Source organism: Metarhizium brunneum, chromosome 2 (assembly GCF_013426205.1).
Source record: "Metarhizium brunneum chromosome 2, complete sequence".
Classification (NCBI taxonomy): Eukaryota; Fungi; Ascomycota; class Sordariomycetes; order Hypocreales; family Clavicipitaceae; genus Metarhizium; species Metarhizium brunneum.
Window position 1 is genome coordinate 6,945,538 of NC_089423.1, and position 21,345 is coordinate 6,966,882.

The following is a 21,345-nucleotide window of genomic DNA, read 5'->3' on the forward strand; positions in this document are numbered from 1 at the left end:
GCCTGCCATGGCACCACTTGCGGCCCCTGCTGCAGGCTGACGGACTAGCAAAACCCGTGGGGGTGTGGCCTGCGATGCCGTTTTATAGGTCCAACTGCCGTTGTATCACAGGAGGGCTTGGCTCAATCTGGATGGGGAACTGGTGCAACAATAAAAGTTGGGTTGTTGCTGGAAAATCTCGCGCCCTCCGCACCCCCCCCATGCAGCCACCTGCGTGATGTGGCGTCGCGTTTAATAAAGAGCCATCATGTACGCAGTACCGAGTAAGACGCGGAAATATAACATCGAGTCTAGTTGCTTTACCTTGCTCCCGGTCCCCTTGGCGGGTTTCTTTTCTTTCCGTGACTGCTGAATCAGATAGCATCGCCAACCCGACCGCCCTCCTCAACTCACCACGCTGTTGGCACAAGACGAGCATTTCGCCATGGCTTCTGATGCCCCGGAAAAGGCCGTAGTGGTCGATGAGTACGTACTGACCATGTTGTCCGGCTTGCTGTCCATGGATTCCGTCTTGTTGACACGCAGGCCAGGAGTGCCGATCACGCCGTTGGCAAGGAAGGCTCGCACCGAAGGCGAGTGAGCCTGGTTGCAAACGTCGAGGGCGAAATCGAGAACCCCCTGAGGGACATTTCTCGCGCCGAGCTTCTTGAAAAGGTCAACCGGTTCCACAAGGACAAAGAGCTGCCCGAGGACATCCTCCCGCTCCTGAGGAAGGGCGCGCTCGTCGCGCAGAACCCTGCCGACTTTGAGGCCATTGAAGACCTGGACGAGTCTGACAAGATTGCTCTCCGCGAGGAGACCACCCACAGATGGAAGCAGCCTTGGCCCTTGTACTACACCATCATCCTCAACTCGATTGCGGCCGCCATCCAGGGGTGGGATCAGGTAAGAGTGACCGCTTGGCGCAGCCGTGCCGCCCGCCGTGCTTCCACGACAAGACCGAGACTAATGTGCATGACTGGCAGACTGGTTCCAACGGAGCCAATTTGAGCTTTCCGCAGGCCTTGGGAATTCCTGACAGCGCAGGTTCCTCGTGCGGTCCGGTAGCCAACGAAGGGGAATGCGCCAAGAATAGCTGGATCGTTGGCTTCGTAAATGCCATGCCATACATTACAATTTGTCTCTTGTAAGTCATTGAGCCAGGTGATGAAAAGTGCGCCGTCGACCTAATGCGTCGGCAAAACATTATAGTGCCGGTTGGATCTCCGACCCCTTGAACGACTTGCTCGGCCGCCGTGGCGTCATCTTCATCGCCGCCATCTTCTCCCTGCTCGCGCCTTTTGGTATGGGCCTATCGCAGACTTGGGGAGAGCTCGCAGTCTGCAGGTAAGCTCTCGCAGGGCTCAGACACACCTGTTCCTCTCTAACTCTGCACGACAGAATGCTGCTCGGCATCGGCATGGGTCTGAAGGAGGTGACGGTGCCCGTGTTCTCCGCCGAGAACTCGCCCGCCATCATCCGCGGCGGTCTCGTCATGTCGTGGCAGATGTGGACGGCCTTTGGTACGTTTTCAGGCTCTCTCTTTTTGTGCGACGGGAGCACGACACTGACAGCCCGCCCCCTGGTCAGGAATCTTCCTCGGTACGTGCGCCAACTTGGCGGTTGGCAAAACCGGCGACATCGCCTGGCGCCTGCAGTTTGCGTCGGCCTTTATCCCGGCCGTTCCCCTCGTCATTGGCGTCTTCTTCTGCCCCGAGAGTCCCCGGTGGTGTCTCAAGAAGAAGCGGTATAACCAGGCGTGGAAGTCGCTCCTCCGGCTCCGAAACACGCCCATGCAAGCCGCCAGAGACTTGTTCTACATCAACTGCTTGCTGGAGCAGGAGGTTGAACTCGTCAAGGAGTCTGGTCTCAAGGTGACGAGCAACGTCTTTACCCGATTCGTCGAGCTATTCACCATCCCGCGCATCCGGCGCGCCACCTGGGCGTCTGGCATCGTCATGATTGCGCAGCAAATGTGCGGAAGTACGTGGGCCGCACTCCATCCCCTTGATGTAAATCCGCAGCAAAAGCTAACCTGGGCGTCGTTTCGCTGCAGTAAACATCATTGCCTTTTACAGCAGCACCATTTTCAAGCAAAGCGGCATCGATGACTACACTGCTCTCTGGGCGAGCTTCGGCTTCGGCCTCATCAACTTCCTCTTTGCCTGGCCGGCCGTGTGGACAATCGACACGTTTGGCCGCCGTGCGCTGTTGCTCTTTACGTTTCCCAACATGTTTTGGGCACTTCTCGGTATGTAACTGACACGGGCGCGCGCACCCCGAACCCTCATGCTGACCGTGGAATGCTTTGCGTAGTCGCCGGTCTCTGTTACCTGATCGACAAGGGCGTTGAAAACAGCACGGCACGAATCGCCTCCGTCGCCACCTTTGTCTATCTGTTTGCCGCGTTTTATTCCCCCGGTACGTGTGCCACTAGAGAGAGAGCCCTCCTAGGCCTGGAAATGAAAGACGGCTGACAAGAGTCTTTAGGCGAGGGTCCTGTGCCCTTCATGTACTCGGCAGAAGTGTTTCCCCTGTCCCATCGCGAGGTCGGCATGTCGTGGGCCGTGGCGACAAACAACTTTTGGGCTTCGGTGCTTTCGCTCACCTTCCCGCGCATGCTGAGTGCCATGACGCCCACGGGCGCATTTGGGTTTTACGCGGGCCTGAACCTCGTGGCTCTTGTGTTCATCTTCCTGTTCGTTCCCGAGACGAAGCAAAAGACTCTGGAGGAGCTCGATTACGTCTTTGCCGTGCCTGACCGCACGCACGCCAAGTATCAGCTCGGGACCGTGCTTCCTTGGTGGTTCAGGAGGTGGTTCCTCTGGCGCCGAAACGAGACATGCCCGCCCCTGTACCACGAGGCCAAGCAGCGGACTACGGAAAAGGCCTGAGTTTCAATGTTGGCAGCATCACTCGCTCCAGAGGGGGCGTGTGGCCCATCTGGGGGGAGTGAAGAAGAGGGAGAACCGGATCGCCAGAGTGGGATTCGTGTGCTTTGTATCCATTCGCTGCGTTGCCGACATGGCGGGTTTTTGAAGATATCCCAGTGTCTTTGGGCTCTTTGTATTTTTGTCGATTCTGCCTGTAGCCACTCGCTTCAGGTCGTTGGTGTAGTTTGAAACCATTGACCTGTGAATTGAAATGGTTCTGCTCATTCTGTGGAGGGTGTCACGTGATCTCGTCAAGGCACACAGCCTCGCGTGTGCACCTTATTCTTCCGGCCTTTTTCTTAGGCCTTGCCAGATTATCGGAATAGAGTCTGGTATGATTTTGCCATGCTTGCCTTTGCATTGAGCCCTTGCCTACATTCCGTCGATGTTGACCAACGCATTCACAAGCGGAGCTGGCCATTATCCAGCACGCAATAAACAACTTGCGCATTTTACCATTCGTGCTAAAGGGAAATCGGAGACGTTTACCATCGACAGGGTGCCACGTCGCTGCGCTTCACAAAAGTTCAGTGTCCCGCGCACGCGAGGTTGGTCTGTAGCTCAGGTCGGCAGGTCGATGGGGAGCCGCAGATAAGAATCTGACTGCCCCGAGCGACTAGTTATGTAATCGAATGCAGGCCAGGGAACTATTGAGGCTGTAAGGCGTAGTTTCTTTGCAGCCTTCCTCGTTGAGAATAGTCCAAGAGCACATGCACGACCACCAGACGTACCGCAGGGGAGACGCCCCCAGTGCCACAATGATGCCGAAGCTCCGAATCTCTTGGCCAGAAAAGGATGCCGTATTCGGTAATACCTCGCTGGCGCCGACGACAGCTTTGGGAACTGGTGGCTTGGCGAACCAGAGGTATAACGCTGCTCAACACCAACACACTGTTCCGTCAAGCCATCTGCCGCCATCTCCGAGCCGAAAGACAACTTGTCCGTCGAAAACAGCGGCCTTGTTTCCCTGGCCCGGAGACGACCGACCACCGACGACCTCGAGGTCCTGCTCTTCGGCACTGCCGTCCTTTCGGGGACAGCTACGGTTGAGCGTCGACGCCGGGCCAAGTGTATTCGAGCAAACTGGGGTTGCGCTCGGCACCTGCCGGATGTGGATGATGCCATGGAGCACAACATCTTTGAACAGAGGCGTAGGGCAGAACGGAGGGCTCGAGTCGGCAGACGTCCTTGCTGGCCTTGCCGCAGGCGCCACCCCTGATGTAACGGTAAGTCCCGTCACTCGGTTGAAGCCGTTCCGCAAATGATAAGGATAAACGCTCGGGCAGGGCTAAAAGAAGAAGGTGACGGTGAAGGTCAATTCGGCTAGGCATGGTCATCACGAAACCGCAAGTGTATTTAAGACTGCTCGTGAGTATGGCCTTTTCTCTTTCGCCCCAGGGGTTTGGCCGTCCAAGAAACACCAGGCTCTTTCATGATAATAACAATGCCTTTGTTAGTCGCAGTTTTGGCCGGGCTGTTGAGCGGTGCCAGTGCCGCCGCCAACCTCGTCCAACACGAGCGTGTCCCCCAACTGCCGCAAGGATGGGCCCGGATGGACGCCTCGCTCGACCCGGACCGGCCCTTCAGACTGTCCATTGCCCTGAGACAGCCCGAGATTCACCGCCTGGCCTCCAAGTTTGCCCGCGGCTCCGGCCACCTCTCCCTGGACGAGGTCCGTACGCTGCGGGCGCCCGACCCGAAAGACGCCGCCGCCGTCGTCGACTGGCTCCGTGAAAACGGCGTCCACGACACCGTGACAAAGGACGACTGGATCCACGTCAACACGACCGTCAGCACCGCCGAGAGCCTGCTCAACACCCAGCTGCAGCGCTACTCGTTTGACGGCAAGGTGTCCATGGTCCGGGCCCGAGAGTACTCGGTGCCGTCGCACCTCTCCGACGCCATCAGCTTCATCAACCCCATCTCCAACTTCATGACGCCGCTGCGGGAGCCCATGACGCCCCTGCCCGCCCAGGACGCGCGCGACCGACGCGCGACCGCCGCTTGCTCCGGCACCGTGACGCCCAAGTGCCTGCGCCAGCTGTACAACATGCACTACAAGGCCCCCGGCAACTCGTCCGAGGTCCGCCTCGGGGTGAGCGGCTACCTCGAGCAGCACTCCAACCACGCGGACGTCCGGGACTTCCTCCGGCAGCAGGTCCCGGAGCTCCCCCGCTACGACTTCAAGGTGGAGCTGGTCAACGGCGGCACCGACCCCCAGAAACCGCCCACGGCCGGCAGCGAGGCCCAGCTCGACCTCGAGTACGTCATGGGTCTCGGCTTCCCGTCCCAGGTCACCTACTACGCGACCGGCGGCCGCGGCGAGAAGATTGGCGACGACGGCAAGCCCGTCACGGGCAAGAAGCTCGACAACGAGCCCTACCTCGAGTTCATCCAGGCGCTGCTCGACAAGCCCGACGACGAGGTGCCGCACGTGCTGTCCGTGTCCTACGGCGACGACGAGCTGTCGGTGCCCCGGCCCTACGCCGAGCGCGTCTGCGGCATGCTCGGCCTCCTGACCAAGCGCGGCACCTCCATCATCCACTCGTCCGGGGACGGCGGCTCGGCCGGCGGCCGCGTGGGCAACTGCCGCACCAAGGACGGCACCAACAAAAAGGTCACCATGTCCACGTTTCCCGCGTCGTGTCCGTGGGTGACGGCCGTGGGCGCCACCTCCAACATCGCCGAGCCCCCCTCCGGCGCGAGCTTCAGCTCCGGCGGCTTCTCCCAGTACTTTGAGCGGCCCGCGTGGCAGGCGGCCGCCGTGGACAAATACGTCGAGGAGATCAACGGCCACCTGGACGGGTACTACAACGCCAGCATGAGGGCCGTGCCGGACATCTCGGCCGTGGGGACCAACTTCCGGGTGATTGTTGGCGCCCGCCGTAAGCTCATCGAGGGCACCAGCGCGAGCGCGCCCGTCTTCGCAGCCATGATCTCCCTCATCAACGATGCCCGCCTGAGAAAGGGGAAGCCCTCGCTGGGGTGGCTCAACGAGATCTTGTACTCGGACAAGGTGACCTCTCTGCTGCAGGACATCACCAAGGGCCAGAGCTACTCGTGCACCTGGGACAAGGTCAGCCCCGGTGGCTGGCCGGCCAAGCAGGGATGGGACGCAATCACCGGCCTCGGCGTGCCAAACGACTTTGCCAAGTTCCTCGAGGTTCTCGAGGACGTGTGATGGCTACGGAGGAGAGATGCAGTGAATTTGTAAGAAAAAAAAACGTAGTAATGCCAGTTCTCTAATTTGCCACCATGCCATCGTCTTATGCATATATGTAAATCTATGTAATGTACACGCTCCATGTGATTTATATGAACAAACCTCCCGACTCTCTCAACTTGATCGGCAGGCAAATGGGCTGTGAGCCGAGCCGTCATTCGTCTCTTTGATCTGCGAAAAAACCAAGTTAGCCCACTGAACAAGCGCGCAAAAAAAAGGCGAGCGGGCTTTTTCCAGACTTACAATATCAACAATGGTGGAATAGGTGCCGGCAACAAGCGTCACGGCGCCAATGACGAATGCCACGATGCTGCCGAGGCTGATGAGCAGATTCCGCCCGGAATACCACTTTCCCTGGCAAAGCAGCTTGAACCACATGATGGCGGGGATCCAAAACGAGAAGCCCGACACAAAAAGCGCCGACGCCAGGGAGAGCAGGTCGGAAAAGATGGGAATGGCCTCGGCAATAACCCACGCAACGATGGTGAAGACGGTAACGAGGCCGATCCACGACGCCCAGCCCCGCGGCGTCTTGATGTACCGCAGGACCGAGTTCTTGAACATGCGGCCGTGGATGTAGCGGAGGGCCACGGTCGAGTTGATGGAGCCCGAGATGAAAATGACGGGCAGCGCGACGCCAAACGCAATCTTGGAGATGAGCGGCCCCGCCGACAAGAGGGCGGGCGACTGGACCGAGGGGCCGATAAAGGCGTAGCACAGGGCGCCGGTGAGGGTGTAGATGGCAATCTGGATCAGGCCCGAGGCCCAGATGGACTTCATGTAGTCGGTGGGCGTGTGCATCTCGTCCATGAAGGAGAACTGGCCGATGGCGAAGCTAAAGGCAAAGATGATGTTGCTCACGGCCACAAACGCCTGCGAGAAGGTCACGCCCTCCTTGGGCCAGGCCGACCACCCGACGCCCGACAGGCCACCGGGCCCGTCACGCGCCTGGATGCCCGTGGCGATGATGGTGATGCCGACGGCGGCCACAATGGACCCAAAGTCAATGTAGCCCAGGATGGCGACCTCGGTGAAGGACGGCGGGATGGCCAGGATCAGCAGGATGATGGCCGACACCGCCGAGAAGACAATGGAGCAGGTGCGGCCGTCGTTGAGGTCGCTGAGCGCGATGCTGCCCGTGAGGGCGTGCGACCCGACCACCATGACCAGCTCGAGCACCAGCGCCGCGCCAAACACCTCGTAGCCGAACCGGCCCAGCAGCAGCCTGCCGGCGTCGGCGTAGCTGGCCGTCTCCGGGTACTTGAGCTTGACCTGGCCGACGAGCCAGCTCGTGAAGATGGCAATGGAGCCCAGCGTGATGGTGAGGAAGACGCCGGGAAACATGCCCAGCGTGTGGTATGCGGCCGGCAGGCTGAGGGCGCCCAGGGCCACGGCCTCGACAATGGTGACGACGGCGAGCCGCTTCCATCCCAGGCGGTGGAAATGGGCGTTGCCCGCGGCCGCGATCTGCTTCAGGCGGTCCTGGTCCATTTCCTCGCTCGTCTCGCCAAAGATGTCGGTGTCGGCCAGGCCCAGCGGATGGCTTGGGGACGGCGCCGGTGGCGTCGCGGCTGAAGGCTTCCCGGAGTCGGCGCTGGCCTTGACGGCGGCAGTGGCAGTTGCAGGCGCAGGGGTGCTGGTGATTTGCTCAGCCATGATGGGCAGAGAATTTTCGAGAAGGGTGGCGGGCAAAAGAGGCTTCGAGAGAAACGATCCTCAACCCAGCGGCAAGGAGGAAGCAGCTTTGGGAGCCAGGCTAGGTTGGGAGAGACGCCGACACATCTTTAAAAAGACTGGGCGCGACGAACAAATGTCAATTTGCCCGAGGGTCTCCCGTTATCTAAAGGGCGTGAAGAATTTTCTGAGAGGGCCGTGGAAAGCCGAGTCATGGAGACTCCATGTTGGCAGAGATAGCGGATGGGCAGGGGGGTGTGGCGCGTGTTCTGGGCCAGATGGATGGGATAGGCGCATTTTCGGCTGTTTTTGTGCAAAGAGAGGGAAGGGGGGTAAAGTAAAAGGAGAGAGAGAAAAAGAGAGTAGACAAATTGTTGGCAAACCCAGGCCACGTTGGTGTTGATGCAGATTTTCCTCCCGCTTGTCTCTCCAAAGACGGCCGGATCTCTCCCCTCGTTTGCGGACGCAATGTGACTCTTGTTCCATCTTTGTCCCCCAACAAACCCCAACATGGAGAAGACCCCAGCTGGAGAGAATCTCGAAGAGTTTGCTCGTGGTCCCATGTAGGTCCACATCATCTGTAGCAACGGATCCGCACTCGGATAGTAGCTTATTTCGAGAATTAGTCATGACAACGACGCGGTTGAAGATTGGTCCGTTGGCGACGGGATTCCCCTGGGTACGGCAGAGGGCATGGAGGCGTAATGAAACGAGGGCGGGTTTGCGGAGATGGACTTGATGCGAGATGTCGTCGTGGTGGTGATACGAAAGCAGCAAGACGAGGGCCCGGCTTAGCATTCCACATGAGAGCACCCGAACCGGCTACGCCTAATGGACATGTCTCACCCATTTTCTGCATGCGCCCGGCTCCCGACGACGCAGCCCCTGCCAAGATACCTGCGGCATGTCAGAGAGAGCGAAAGAGGAAACCAAACAATGCGCGTGGTTCGTACCGACTAGTGTCGACACGACCCAGACAGCAGAGCATTGTACCAGCTTGGGCCGACAACAGCCACAAGAAAAAGTCAAGGTCCATGTCGATACAAAAAAAAAACACAAATCGGCAGTTGCGAGTTGATCTGCGGCACCGCAGCATCGAAAGCGCACAACCGTCCGGCATCTGTAGAACCTCGTCCAGTACGCCCTTTGCGCCAGGCAAATGTATCCCAACATCACACCACCGGCGAGTGCACAGCCCACTCTCTTAGTCAATGTTTTTACGCGCTGCTGCGTCGTGACCCCGACGCCGGCACGCCCACCCCTGCCAACGGCGGCTCCCCAGTGTCGAGCGGTTTGATTCCGCCGGTCCTCGAGCGGGAAATGCCTCGCCGCGTCGTCGGCAGACGGGGACAAGCGTCGTCGACATGGCCGGAGCAGCTGACGCAGTGCGCAGTGATGACGTGCACGAGACGACGGCTTCGGTCACGGCCCTGCTGCGATGCGGGACGCGCTCGGGCACGACGAACCGACAGCCGCGATCGCGAGATTGGCGGGAGACTGCTGATGCTGAGGCCGTCGTAGGAGCCTGTACTGAGCCCAGGATACGGGGCTACGGTGGAGCTGTTGCTGACGGCACGATGATTCCAGTCATTTCCTGTCTGGAAGATGCCAGCCAAGGGCATCAGCGACGGGAGACCAGCCGTGGTGTCGCCCGAAGTTGGGCCAAGCTCAGACAGTGATAGGGTTTGGCCTGATGTACAGAGTATGGAAATAAATTGGCAGGAGGGTGCCTTTTCCTCCTGGTCTGATGCACATACACGTGACAAGGCACCACCATCACCACCAACCTGATTAAACACTTCAACTAGCGTCCGGTGGCATGGCATGCATATCGCGGCGTTCATGTCTCAACTACAAGCCGACTCTCTTCTGGGTGCCACAGGGGAAACGCGACGCATTTCATACGTGAAAAGGGTATAATATATGATATGTAATATAGAACTGTTGTTCTGAGCTAACCAAATGCCTTTGCACGCACATACACAAAAAGAACCTCGAATACTAGATCTCGACCGTTAAAAAAAGTCATTGTACGTCAACATTCAGTCGTACGCATCTCAAGAGAAACCGTTTTTCCCCCTCCTCTAGTCGTAAATGCCGTCCCCACCATGAGCCAAGCTCGCCCGTCTTGTTGTACACTGCCCGCCCCGTCTAGGCCGTGACCTGCGCGGCGGCCGCGAGGGGAGCATTCTCAATCTGCTCAATGGTGGTGACGCCGGGGACGGCGCTGTCGACGGCGTTCTTCTCAGCGGCCTCGGGGTACCAGATAGTCTTCTGGCCCGGGCGGATGTTGCCCTGGCGGTCGTACAGGGACCGGCAGCGCACGTACTTGTCGAGCTTCCAAAAGTTCTCGCGCAGCTGGGCGGCGATGCTCTCGCGCTTGGCCTTGAGCTCGGCGGCCTTGGCGCCCGTCGGGTTCGCGATCCACTGCTTCGTCGTCGCCTCGAACTGCTCGGCGAGGTCCTCGCGGGCCTTTTGCAGCGCGTCGCGCGCGGCCGTGTCCTTCATGGCGTCGTTCTCGCCGGGCACGGGCTCCTCATATACGTAATCCCAGTCCTCGTCGCCGCCGAGCTCTTTGATAATCTGCGACGGGTGGATAAACTCTTCTAGGTCCTTGCGGCCGTAGGTGAAGTGGACCTTGGCGGCGACGACGGGGTCGAGCCAGGCAGAGATGACTTTCCAGATGCCTATTTGCCGGGCGGCGTGTTAGTGGAAGCTGGTGAAGACGGGGGGGGTTACGCCAATAGGAGCGGATTCACGTACCCTTGAAAACCCACGGGGCATTGTGGATAAGAATCGCGCCGAGGGACTCGGGATAGTTGGCCTCGAAGCACTTGATGATGAATTTGACAGGGACGTAGTCCATGTTGGCCAGGGTGAAGCTGGACAGGTCAAAGATGAGGGTGGCCGTCTCGACCGGGGGGTTCAGGGCCAGGCGCGCCGTCTCGATGAGATAGGTCGTGTACCTCTCCAGGCTCTCGACCGACTGGTCCGAGGCCCTGTGCAGGCGCACGCGGACGTAGCTGATGGGCCGGTTCTGCCTGTCGGTGCCGTGGATAAAGCTCTTGCCGGTGCGGATCTGCTTCATGAAGTCGCGGGCCAGCACCTTGCTCTTGACCTCGCCCTTTTCCTCGTCATTGACGAGCACCTCCTCGCCGTTGGCCATGATGTCGTCGTCGACCTTGGCCTCGTTGTGCCGCCAGTTCATGGCGGAGAACATCATGACCAGGGCCCGGTTCACGTCCCACTTGCGGGCGCGCAGGAACCGCAGGGCCAGGGCGTCTGGGTGCTCGTGCTTGACGGACCCGAGGACCATGGCGCGCAGGGACTCGGGCGTCTGCGTGGCCACGACCTGCTGGAACTGCTTGACCAGACCGAACTTGTCCTCCTCGTCGCAGGCGATGAGCTTGAGCGCCTCCTCGGGGATCGCGGGCGCAGCCGGGGCCTCGGGGGCGGCCTTCCACCCTCCAAACAGGCCGAAGCGAGACTTCTTGGGCGAGGCGACCTCAATCGGCGGAGCAGCCGGGGCGGCCGCCTTTTTCTTGCTGTGTTCCTGGAGGATGTCGTAGAGCTTGAAGACGGTCTGCCAGAGCTCGCGGAGCTTGGCCTCCTGCTCAGCAGTCAGGTTGCCAACATGGCCGTCGGGGATGGGGGATGCCATTTCTGATGATGCCGGGGAAATGCTATGAAAAAAATATATGTATATGGAGCGTAGTCAAAGTTGGAGAAAGTCTAACACGGCCGCAATGTTAGCATGCGTGTCGTCAAAACGGGGGCTCAGAGCGTGCCACCACACAGAGGGACGCTAATTTCTTCTCCCAAGGAGCGAGAGGCGTCCAAAGACAATGTACTGCCAGGAGCTACAAAGGCTTTGTCCCAAAGATGTAGAGGGTGAAGAGAGGTTTGAGTCGTGTCGGGATGGGGTTGCGGTGGGTTGGTGGCATTTCACTTTTTTCTCCCTCCCACAAAAAAAAAAACCAAAAAAAAAAAAAAACAGCAAGCAATCGAATAGACCTTACCTAGTAAATGAGAATGGAAAGAAAAAATGGCCCGTCCTTTGGAAATGGGACGCCGCGTCTGCCAAGAGAATGTCAACTATCGCACCCGTGGTCCACAAGATCATACACACGGGTTTGGATTCCTCGACGGCCGGTCCAGGCACTCCCGGGACATTTATAACAACGGGCACACGGCCACATGTGCATATGAAAGAAGACGGGCAGGGAGGCTACCGAGGCTGAACAAAATGTGATGAACAAGACAAGACAAGACAGGTGTGGGCGGCGCCAGTGCGTTTCTGCGCGCGAGCGTCGTGGTGCGTCCAACAAGGACGAGTCCAAAAATATGCACGCCAGAAAAGGGCCAAAGATACGGCGAAGCTTGCGATTGGATGCCGGCGAGCCTCAGATGCGCGTCATTGGATCTGGCTGTTGGGGAAAGCGGTCATGGATGGGGAAGATGGAGATTGTCGATGGAGGCGGGGGAGGCCCCAAACGTGCGGGGAGACTCGGGGTGCGCAATTCCACGGGCCTTGATTTGCTCGACGACGATCTCGACTTTCAATGTTGCGTCTGGTGCGCCTGGCCAGTCCGCTCGCGCTGAGTTAGTCTGTGCTGGTGCGGGGGACAGAAGCATCATGGGTGAAGATTTGGAGGCTAGGGAAGCAGAAAAACACACGCAACCCACAACCCCATACTTGGTCGCAGCCAACCATCGAACCCGCACCCATCTCGGCTCCATTCTGCGTGACATTGCGCCATGAACGGACACGGCTCAACCTCCAGACTGCTTTTCGCGCAATTCCTGCGATTTACATTGACTTCACATGTGGTCCCTGTTTCCGAGTGCTATATCTTACTCCATCTTTTCGCCACCCCGCAACCAACTGCGCCAAAATATTCATGCCAAAGAGCACGTCCATTTCTCGTGGTCCACTTTGTGCCAGCTGCTGCTGCTGTCCATGGCCGTGACCGCACATGTCCCATTTCGGCTCATGTTTGCGCAGCCCGATTGTTTCAGGACGAAACCAGCCCGTTGCGGCTTTTATCAGCGATGAGCCAGCCGTGGACTATTTTTGTAGAGTACCAAACACATCCGGATCCTACGGGACTCGTTGTTGGCCAACTGCCTCGGCTGCCTCGTCCGCATGATATCACTAGTCTAGCACGCACCGATTGCACAAAGTCCTGATGATGGCTGTATTCTACAGTGTACAGAGTACAGACGAGTATATACATGTCAGCTCTATGTAGGCTGAAAAATGCTGCTGCCCATCTTGCGGCAGTCCGACGGCCCCGGAGAGGCACCTAACTGCCATCACATACCCGTGGCAGAACAATCCCATGTTGTCAAGCCGCAGTCTAGCCCCCTGTAATGACGGTACAAGGAAGTGAGTTGCCCCAAAATGCCGAAGCCTTCCGTGTTTCTGAAGTCCCAAAAAAAGCCCGTCTAATGGCATCCCACCCCAAAGTCCCGGCACACCTCCCTCCCCTGCGCCCTTATATTCTCCACAACCCACAGCCGCGAGTTGGAAAAGACAAACACCTTGCCCGGGGCAAAGGCAAAGTTGTTGCTCATCTCGCCGACGTGGATCTTGCCCAGCAAGACTCCGCGCGGGTTCCAGATGTGCAGCCCGTCGCCGCACGCCGCCCACACGTTGCCGCGCGTGTCGCAGTGCACGCCGTCCGGGAAGCCCGTGTCGGCCCACGCAAAGGTCCGGCGGTTGGCGAGGCGTCTCTTGTCGACCACGTCGTAGGCGTAGATGGTGGACGGCTGCGTGGGCTCGCGCCCAAACTGCTGGCTGCCCGTGTCGGAAATGTACAGCGTCCGCAGGTCCGGCGAGAACTCGAGGCCGTTGGGCTGCACGAAGCCGTCCGCCACGACCTGCACGATGCCCGTGTCGGGCTCGAAGCGGTACACCTGCTTGGGCTGGCTGGGCTCGGGGCGAAAGTGCTGAAAGTAGCCGTAGTCGGCGTCGGTGAACCACAGGTCGCCCGTCTGCGGGTGCTGCCGCACGTCGTTGAGCGACGAGAAGCCGCGCCCGAGGAAGCTGGTCAGCAGCGGCTTGGACCTGTTGGTGTTTGGGTCGACGGCCACCAGCTTGGAGTCGTGCTCAAAGTCGCCCTCGTCGCAGTAGACGTGCATCGGGGGCGTCGTCGTCTCGTCGTGACGCGACCCGGGGGGATAGTAGGTGGTGCCGCCGTTGGCCATGGCCAGATTGGGGAACTGGGTGCTGTAGAATGGGTAGTCGTCCGAGTCGAGGCTGACGACGGTGATGTTGATGTTGTCCTCGAGGCTCTGGTAGTTGGAGGCAATGTACAGCGAGTTGTCTCGGCGGTTGTAGACGCCGGCCTCGTGGAAGGCTTCCCAGGGCAGATCCCACACTTTTCGAGCCCTGGCCTCGTGTCCAATGAGGTTGTAAAAGTCGTCGTGGTACGCGCGCAGTGAGATGGCTGGTGTGGACGAGTTGGCCGGCAGCAGAGAGGCAAAGTAGCCGGCATCGGTGGCCGCAGCCAAGAGGCTGATATTGGAGATGGACATGTTGTAGCTCCCCAGGAGTACCTGGGAGATGAATCCAAACGAAAAGGGAATCAATGCCACGGCCTCGTAGTCCGCAAACACTGGCATGACGTCGGATTTGGGCCACGCCGGCCGGCGGGCGTCTTTTATCAATAAAGATTCAACTCGCAGCGGCTTCGACTCCCGTCTTTGTGGTCAAACGTTGGATTTGGTTGTCCTTGCCAACCCCGCCGATGTGCAGATTTACGTCGTCTTGCATGGATTTAGTGGGAGGAGTTTGGCTGGGCAGAGTCCACACCGACATTACCCTTTTCAATGCCTCGTACATTTGCGCCGGCAGTTTCCACGGTAGCGAATTGGCACCAAACCAATCTGGTAGGGCTGCTCCGTGCCGCGTGCCTTTTGCCCCCAGTGCCTGGCCATGGAAAACAACATGACCAGCAAAAAAAGCGACGGCAGGAGATTGAATACGGAGTCGGCCAGGCAGTAGCTAACCAATGACTGTCTAATGAGTGAGGCCTGAGTGGCTGCAGGTCTTGGAACCAACCTCGTGGTGCAACTCGCATCTCTACCACTGTGGCACAGCAGAGAGAGGGGAGATGGTTTTCATGTTTTTTTTTTGCCTTTCTTGGCCCAGTGATGACAATTCAACCGCCGTAGCCCGGATCGTTTATTTCATCTGCAAGATTCGGAAATAGTCGTAGTGATAGTTTTTCGTATATTGCAACTATAGACAAAACCAATGCAGGGCGTCATGGCCGCGCCAGCCGTGCTTCCGACGACAGCGACGAGGTGCCGTCGGCGTCGTGCATCTCGTCGGCTGCGCAGCCTCCCAGCGAACTGTCTGCCGCCGTAGACGGGCGAGTCGGGGGCGCCGACCTCCCGCTGCGACTGACCGTGACGGCCGTCGTCTTGACAATCTCCGGAGGGCCGTTCTCGCAGGGTCGCTCTGCCGTGACTTGCATGCTGTACTCGGCGCCGGCGGGTGCCTGCGACGCATTCCTCAGATAGCGCTCCAGGGCCACGTCGGTCGACGCATCGTAGTTGACCGAGGACACGTCGTGGCCAGCCCGCAGGTGCTGGGAGAACTCGACCAGGCGGTTGAGCACGCTGAACTCGCACTTGAGCTTGACGCTGTACACCAGCGCCTTCCACGCCGTCTGCAGGTTGTAGTGCTCGGTGAACTCCAGGCAGAGGATGCTGACGTCGAGGAGAACAACAAAGACGTTGACGAGTATCAGGTGCCCCATGACGCGCCGCATCGACGACGAGGCGATTCCGCGCTGCATCTTGAGGAGCCGCGTGGTTTCGACAATGTACAGGCTCGAAATGATGACCTCTTGCACAAAGAAGACGCTCAACTGCAGCTTTTCGAAGATGGAGTACGGCTGCTCAAACGGGCCCGGGTCGCCAGAGTTTGTCCCGTACACCAGGACAATGACGGGGACGCTCAGCCAGACGGCGTCGAATATGATCATGGCCAGGACGAAGCGCAGACGGCGCGGGTGGTGCATGACAATGTGCAGGCGCGAGTAGAGCACCAGCGACTGGCCGTTGATCATGGCACACCAGCCGACGAGGATGAGCGTTGCGTGCAGATAGCCGAGCTGGTTGGGGTGCACATGGCGCAGGAGGTAGCCGACGGCGTTGAAGGCGATGCCCCAGGTCGAGCAGGTAAAGCTCCAAAAGTAGAGCCCCCGGAAGCGCTTGAAGGTGGTGGCGATGAGAAAGTTGAGCTCGACGACGTTGTAGAGGGCGATGCTGATGAAGACGATGATGAGAAGCCAGTCGGAGCTGTACGACGTGTCCGTGGCCGGCAGCCCTCGGCCGGCGTCGACGCTCATTGCGGCTGCACAGGAGTCAATGGTGCCAATGGAAGAAGCCGCATGCCAATCAAAAAATCTCGCGTGGTTTTGCTCTCCATCAATCAACCTCACATCATGTCATGGCGAAGGACGGACGGAAACGTGTTTGTTGTTGCTTTGGCCGAACGTGCCCCGTCGAACCTTGTGGTAGTTGACGTTGACAGAAGCGCAAGCAGAGCCGCCCGGAGGTTTCTGTTTTTGCTTCCAGAAGTCGAAAGCCCCCCCGGCGGCCAACTGGAATGATGCCTCGATCCATGAGCTTGCTTCTTTGCGGTTTTCCCTCGACTCGTCGGCCTCTGGGCCATCAGGGGGGCGAATTATGGCCGGTGCTAGGCCAGTTTCGTGCGTCGGCGTTGCAGTGTGGCTGGCCCTTTCAAACCTTGGCCTGCCTAAATGCAACCGAGATGACAGCAACGGGGGCCCGATTCGCAGATCTGCATTTCGAAGACGGCGACGGCGGTTGCCATCGTCAAGCCACGTTGGAGCTGGATGGTGAAGGCGTTTTGGCAAGAGTACGATTGGCATGTCTGTCTGAGCCACGACAAAAGGTCGCGAAACAAACTGCTTCCCGTCCCATCCATGGGAGGAGACAAAGGTTTTTTTTTTTTTTTGCTTCTTCCGACAGGCCAGAAGGTAAATTGCACAGCATGGCCGTTCCGTCTGGACAGCATGGCTGCACGCACGCTACTGCATGGCATGAGTAGCCGCCATCTGCGGCGCTGCTGCCCCTGTCTTCCGGCAGAGTCGGCGTGGATATCGAGACATTGAAGACGGCGGCGTCTACTCTGTATGTCTCATGGCATGGCGGTGCAGGTGAGTCGTCTCCGCGAGACTGGCTGCTGCAACAATTGCAACATGGAAGAAGTGCAAATTCAAGGCTGCCCACGTGTGGATCCTGATCTGCGTTGGTATGAACGGCGTAACTGTACATGTACCTAGGTAACTTGTTCCGAACTTATTCCGGAGTAGCCTCTTGGTAAATTACTAAATATCAGGACATCTGGACGTGATGATTAGGCTGCCGCCTTGGTTACCTGCCCAGGCGCATGATGCAGAGTCTCTTTCAAGAGCCTGGCAACCTGGCTGACTTCCTAGGGACGTAGTTTTTTGTTTGCCGCGTCGTACCAGACTTGCATGGTGTGGCATGCGGGAGGTGTCCGGGCGCAACAGGGTCCGGTACCGAGCGCTTATCCCGTGTCGCGGCGAAGCCATTTAATCCAGGCATCAATTGGAAATGAGGACAATTTCAATGTTAATTGTTGCATAACATGGGCCTGTTTGTTGGAGCACCGGCCAGACATACGAATAGGACGGCTGTTGGCTGTTCAACATGTTGCAATATTCTACCCTGACGGCGCTTCTGCTGTACAGTAAACATACCGGATTTTATCTTGGGACTGTGCGTTAAAGATGATGCACTCTCATACGACCCAATTGAGCACTTACACACCGAGTTTATGCTGTGCCTTGGCAAGCAACAATATTGGCCAGGGTCGCATGTCATTCACCTTGTCGACGCATGGCATCATCGTCCACGCACAGTTCTATTGCACCAACACTACAGCGTCTGTTTATTTGCCACCAGTATCAGAGCATGGAGACAGTAGACTGGAAAGATGTTTGGGCCAGCTGAGCGCATTGCGGCCGAGATTTGCGAATTCCACGCCAACTCGGGCTAGCGGCGTGGTATTTTGGTTTTGCGGATGGGGTGAAGAAACTTGTTCCCCGTAATCTAATTCGACGGGACCTTTTTGCGCCTCCGCATCGGCCTTTTTCATCGGAACATGGAATGTGGCAGGTGTCAAATCGGCTATGAGCTGGGGACAAAGTTTGGCTAGCAAGAATACGAAACAATGCTCGGTAGACGACATCACGCTTGTGTGCACAACGCAATGTAGGCAAGCAGGCGCACACTGCGACTGTTTTCCCAAATCAAGAATGCCGAGCGCGTCAAGGAGAAACTCGTGGTGGCATTAAAGTTTGGTCATGAAACGAGCGACGAAGACGGCTGCAGCAGATATATTGCCATGAACGGCAACAGCACCAATCGGGCACCGCAGACGTATCAATCTCAAACCGGGTACACCAGACTCTGGGCTGTCATTCGCACGCTTTCCCTCGGCCGGGATTGGGCAGATGCCATCATTGATACGCTGGAGCGTCTCGAAGCCCTCGTGCCTGGGATGTCTTGCCACGTTGCGGACCGCTCCATCTTGCGTGGGCCAGCGGCCAAGCCGGGGCAAAAGCAAAAAAGAATTGGGAAAAAGCACCCGAGGCGGCAAGTATTCGCCTTGACCATCGACTGATTCTTCTCGTGACGTAATTCCACGCCTGCAAATCACCTGTTGCCGCCGGAAATCACGGGAGACAGACTCGTACGATGCTGGGTGGATACAAACGGCGAGGCTGAAGGCGACGCGGGCATGCGCAGTCATGTCAAGATTAAAATGCCGGGGTAGTGTAAGCATTCTTTTTTGTCTTCTTTTTTGGGATTCCAGAAAGGATAAAATATCAATGAGGGCAATCCATTAGTTGACGGCCGCTATTATTCAATGCTCCCCTCCGCTTTGGCCCTTTCGAGCTCTAACGTGTCGTCACCACCAAGTCTGTGATATCAAGTCGGGCAGTTGTCGCTTTCTTCCGGCTCCTTTCTTTTTTTTTTTTTTTCTTCAACACATCGCCCGTTGGCCGCTCTGTCGACCATGGCGTTGACCTACTCACAATGCCAAAAGATTCGCGCCACAGTGCCGGCGCTCAACGCCCGCGGAGAAGAAATCATCGCATCCTTCTACCAAAGCCTGCTGCGCGGCCACCCCGAGCTCCGGAGCTACTTCAACACGGCCAACCAGCTCAACAAGCTGCAGCCCAAGGCAATGGCCTCGCTCATCATCCAGTTTGCCAACAACGTGAGCCACATATACGAGCTGATACCCAAAATGGAGCGCATCTGCCAGAAGCACTGCTCCGTGGGCGTGCAGCCCCATCACTACAAAATCATGGGCGCCTACCTCCTCGAGGCCTTCACGGGCATCCTGGACCCGTCCATGACGCCAGACGCCAAAATGGCCTGGAACAACGCCTACTGGATGCTGGCAAACATGTTCATCGCCCGGGAGAAGCAGCTGTACAAGACGTTTGGGCCGTGGACCGACTGGCGGCCCTTTGACATTGCGGACCGCGTCCACGACGGCGAAAACGTCGTCTCCTTCTACCTCAAGCCCCGGGACAAGAAGCCGCTGCCGCCCTTCATGCCGGGCCAGTACGTCTCCATCCGCGTCGCCGTCCCGGGCAAGGAGCACAAGCAGATCCGGCAGTACGCGCTGAGCGAGGCGCCCAACCCGGACTACTACCGCATCACGGTGCAGAGGAACCGGGGCGCCGCCGCCGCCGCCGACGACGACGAGCAGCACCAGTCAGCCTGTCCGTACGCAAGCCCGCCCGGCGCCGTGTCAAACCACCTCATCGACAGCGCCGTCGCCGGCGACACGCTCGAGCTGTCCCACCCGGCAGGGCACATCTTCCTCGACACCAAGAACCTGTCCAACGCGCCGCTGGTCCTCTTCTCCACGGGCATCGGCGCCACGCCCATGCTGTCGATACTCAACTTCACCGCCAAGGAGCAGCCCGCCAGGCCCGTCTCGTGGATCAACGCGTCCCAGGGCGCCATGCCGTTCCAGGCGCGCGTCGACTCGCTGGCCGCCCGGAGGAGGAACCTGAGGAACACGACCCTCGGCATCGCCCACGACGGGCACGCGTCGGCCGACTGCGACGGGCAGGACGACGCCCGGCTCGACTTGGTTTCTCTGCGGCCCGACGACTTGTTCCTCCGCAACGAGTGCACAGAGTACTTTGTCTGCGGGGCGGAGAATATCACGGTGCAGTTTGTAGAGTTTTTGGAGAGGCACGGCATCGACAGGGCGCGGATCCATTGCGAGCTGCAAACAGTAGCAAGGTACTAAATAATAATAAAAATGTTGCCAAAGCCCGTCCCGATATGTCGGCATGGACAGGGGTGTCCGGCCTACCTGCCGGGGCGTCCTTGTCGCGTGGAAAGATGTAAAGATGTCAAAATCGGTCTACCCATCTCTTTTAGCGGCCAAATGGCTCGTGGAGACTCCAGATGTCGCTTACCTAAGAAAATTGTATGGCAGAGGAGGCCCCACGGGCCATTTGGCCGCTAAAGAGATGGGCTTGATAACTGGCAAAAGCATGAAACTGCATCGAAAAACCACAGTGCCGCTTGTAAAGGACTGGCGGACATGTGGCCCAGGTCCAATCGCAACGATGTATTCGGGGGTGTAGAATTATGCATGGTACCCTGTCTGACGTGCTGTTCTTAATAAATTAATAAAGAGCAACCAGCACGAGTTCCCTGGGTCGAAATCAAGGCGCCTACCCGGGAGCACAGAGCGCGCAAACATGGGTGCTTTCATATCAATTGATCCCACGAGGTGTGCGGAGGCTGGTGGGGGTCCACGGCCGGCTCAATCAACCGAGTCAATGGGAACAAAGGGGCTGAGGCGTATCTACTGCAGAGAAGACGTTTCCATCCCAAGACGGTGGCCTGCAGGCACTCCTCGCTTCCACAAACAGCAATTGTGAAACCGACGAAGCACCACGGGGACCGTCCTGGGACGGCTGCTACCCCGGATTTTCTGGCTTTGTCCATCAGCATCCGATGTCGCGGCATGACACCAGACGTTAACCCAAGACATGGGACCATCGCGAGATGAAAAGGGCGGCGACTCGTGGAACCGTTCACCGCACCCAGATGGACTCGTCCTGTGGCACACAACCAGCCTTTACCCCTGCAATTAAACTGATCAAATTTAAAAAAAAGAGACCAGTTGACACGATTCATCCGGTCCGTTGGACGTCCAGCACGCTCGGGCGGCCGTTCCTGCGGGGCGCTGCGGTTCCATGTCCCCAGACGGAGCCGCGGCACCACCCATGATGCCGCATCCGAGGCACGAAAGCTTTCATGTCGGCTCTTTGTGGCCCCGTCGTCAAATGTAAACTCTTTGGCTGTTGTTTTAACCAAGGTGAGCGCGGCCCTTGCGGCGGACACAATATCCCATTGGCCACAGACGTGCGAAACAAGTTGACTGGGATCGCCGCTCGGTGCAGGAATTATAACCCCAGCTGTGGTCTG

The 21,345-nt window shown here is 58.3% G+C and overlaps 9 protein-coding genes across 9 annotated transcripts; 5 read left to right on the plus strand and 4 right to left on the minus strand.

Annotated features, from left to right (window-relative positions):
- Nucleotides 1-424: 424 nt before the first annotated feature.
- PLT5_1 (Polyol transporter 5) lies at nucleotides 425-2,873 on the plus strand (the record flags this gene model as incomplete). Its single annotated transcript, XM_014689697.1, has 9 exons — nucleotides 425-465; nucleotides 531-885; nucleotides 966-1,126; nucleotides 1,192-1,326; nucleotides 1,381-1,502; nucleotides 1,570-1,962; nucleotides 2,036-2,230; nucleotides 2,296-2,400; nucleotides 2,470-2,873. 9 exons carry the CDS (start codon nucleotides 425-427, stop codon nucleotides 2,871-2,873), a joined length of 1,911 nt encoding a protein of 636 aa, XP_014545183.1.
- Nucleotides 2,874-4,356: 1,483 nt separating this feature from the next.
- Nucleotides 4,357-6,093, plus strand: sed2_1 (Tripeptidyl-peptidase sed2; the record flags this gene model as incomplete). The annotated part of the gene is made up of 1 exon (XM_014689698.1): nucleotides 4,357-6,093. One exon carries the CDS (start codon nucleotides 4,357-4,359, stop codon nucleotides 6,091-6,093), a length of 1,737 nt encoding a protein of 578 aa, XP_014545184.1.
- A 156-nt stretch (nucleotides 6,094-6,249) lies between these two features.
- mtr_2 (N amino acid transport system protein) lies at nucleotides 6,250-7,791 on the minus strand (the record flags this gene model as incomplete). Its single annotated transcript, XM_014689699.1, has 2 exons — nucleotides 6,250-6,306; nucleotides 6,379-7,791. 2 exons carry the CDS (start codon nucleotides 7,789-7,791, stop codon nucleotides 6,250-6,252), a joined length of 1,470 nt encoding a protein of 489 aa, XP_014545185.1.
- Nucleotides 7,792-8,319: 528 nt separating this feature from the next.
- On the plus strand, nucleotides 8,320-8,514 carry G6M90_00g050850 (uncharacterized protein; the record flags this gene model as incomplete). The annotated part of the gene is made up of 2 exons (XM_066130497.1): nucleotides 8,320-8,372; nucleotides 8,436-8,514. 2 exons carry the CDS (start codon nucleotides 8,320-8,322, stop codon nucleotides 8,512-8,514), a joined length of 132 nt encoding a protein of 43 aa, XP_065986501.1.
- A 659-nt stretch (nucleotides 8,515-9,173) lies between these two features.
- G6M90_00g050860 (uncharacterized protein) lies at nucleotides 9,174-9,488 on the plus strand (the record flags this gene model as incomplete). Its single annotated transcript, XM_014689700.1, has 1 exon — nucleotides 9,174-9,488. The coding sequence occupies one exon, from the start codon at nucleotides 9,174-9,176 to the stop codon at nucleotides 9,486-9,488; it is 315 nt and encodes a 104-aa protein (XP_014545186.1).
- Nucleotides 9,489-9,960: 472 nt separating this feature from the next.
- On the minus strand, nucleotides 9,961-11,470 carry G6M90_00g050870 (uncharacterized protein; the record flags this gene model as incomplete). The annotated part of the gene is made up of 2 exons (XM_014689701.1): nucleotides 9,961-10,496; nucleotides 10,573-11,470. 2 exons carry the CDS (start codon nucleotides 11,468-11,470, stop codon nucleotides 9,961-9,963), a joined length of 1,434 nt encoding a protein of 477 aa, XP_014545187.1.
- Nucleotides 11,471-13,257: 1,787 nt separating this feature from the next.
- On the minus strand, nucleotides 13,258-14,436 carry gnl_1 (Gluconolactonase; the record flags this gene model as incomplete). The annotated part of the gene is made up of 1 exon (XM_014689702.2): nucleotides 13,258-14,436. One exon carries the CDS (start codon nucleotides 14,434-14,436, stop codon nucleotides 13,258-13,260), a length of 1,179 nt encoding a protein of 392 aa, XP_014545188.2.
- A 644-nt stretch (nucleotides 14,437-15,080) lies between these two features.
- G6M90_00g050890 (uncharacterized protein) lies at nucleotides 15,081-16,172 on the minus strand (the record flags this gene model as incomplete). The annotated part of the gene is made up of 1 exon (XM_014689703.1): nucleotides 15,081-16,172. The coding sequence occupies one exon, from the start codon at nucleotides 16,170-16,172 to the stop codon at nucleotides 15,081-15,083; it is 1,092 nt and encodes a 363-aa protein (XP_014545189.1).
- A 2,723-nt stretch (nucleotides 16,173-18,895) lies between these two features.
- Nucleotides 18,896-20,152, plus strand: hmp_1 (Flavohemoprotein; the record flags this gene model as incomplete). Its single annotated transcript, XM_014689704.1, has 1 exon — nucleotides 18,896-20,152. The coding sequence occupies one exon, from the start codon at nucleotides 18,896-18,898 to the stop codon at nucleotides 20,150-20,152; it is 1,257 nt and encodes a 418-aa protein (XP_014545190.1).
- Nucleotides 20,153-21,345: the final 1,193 nt, after the last annotated feature.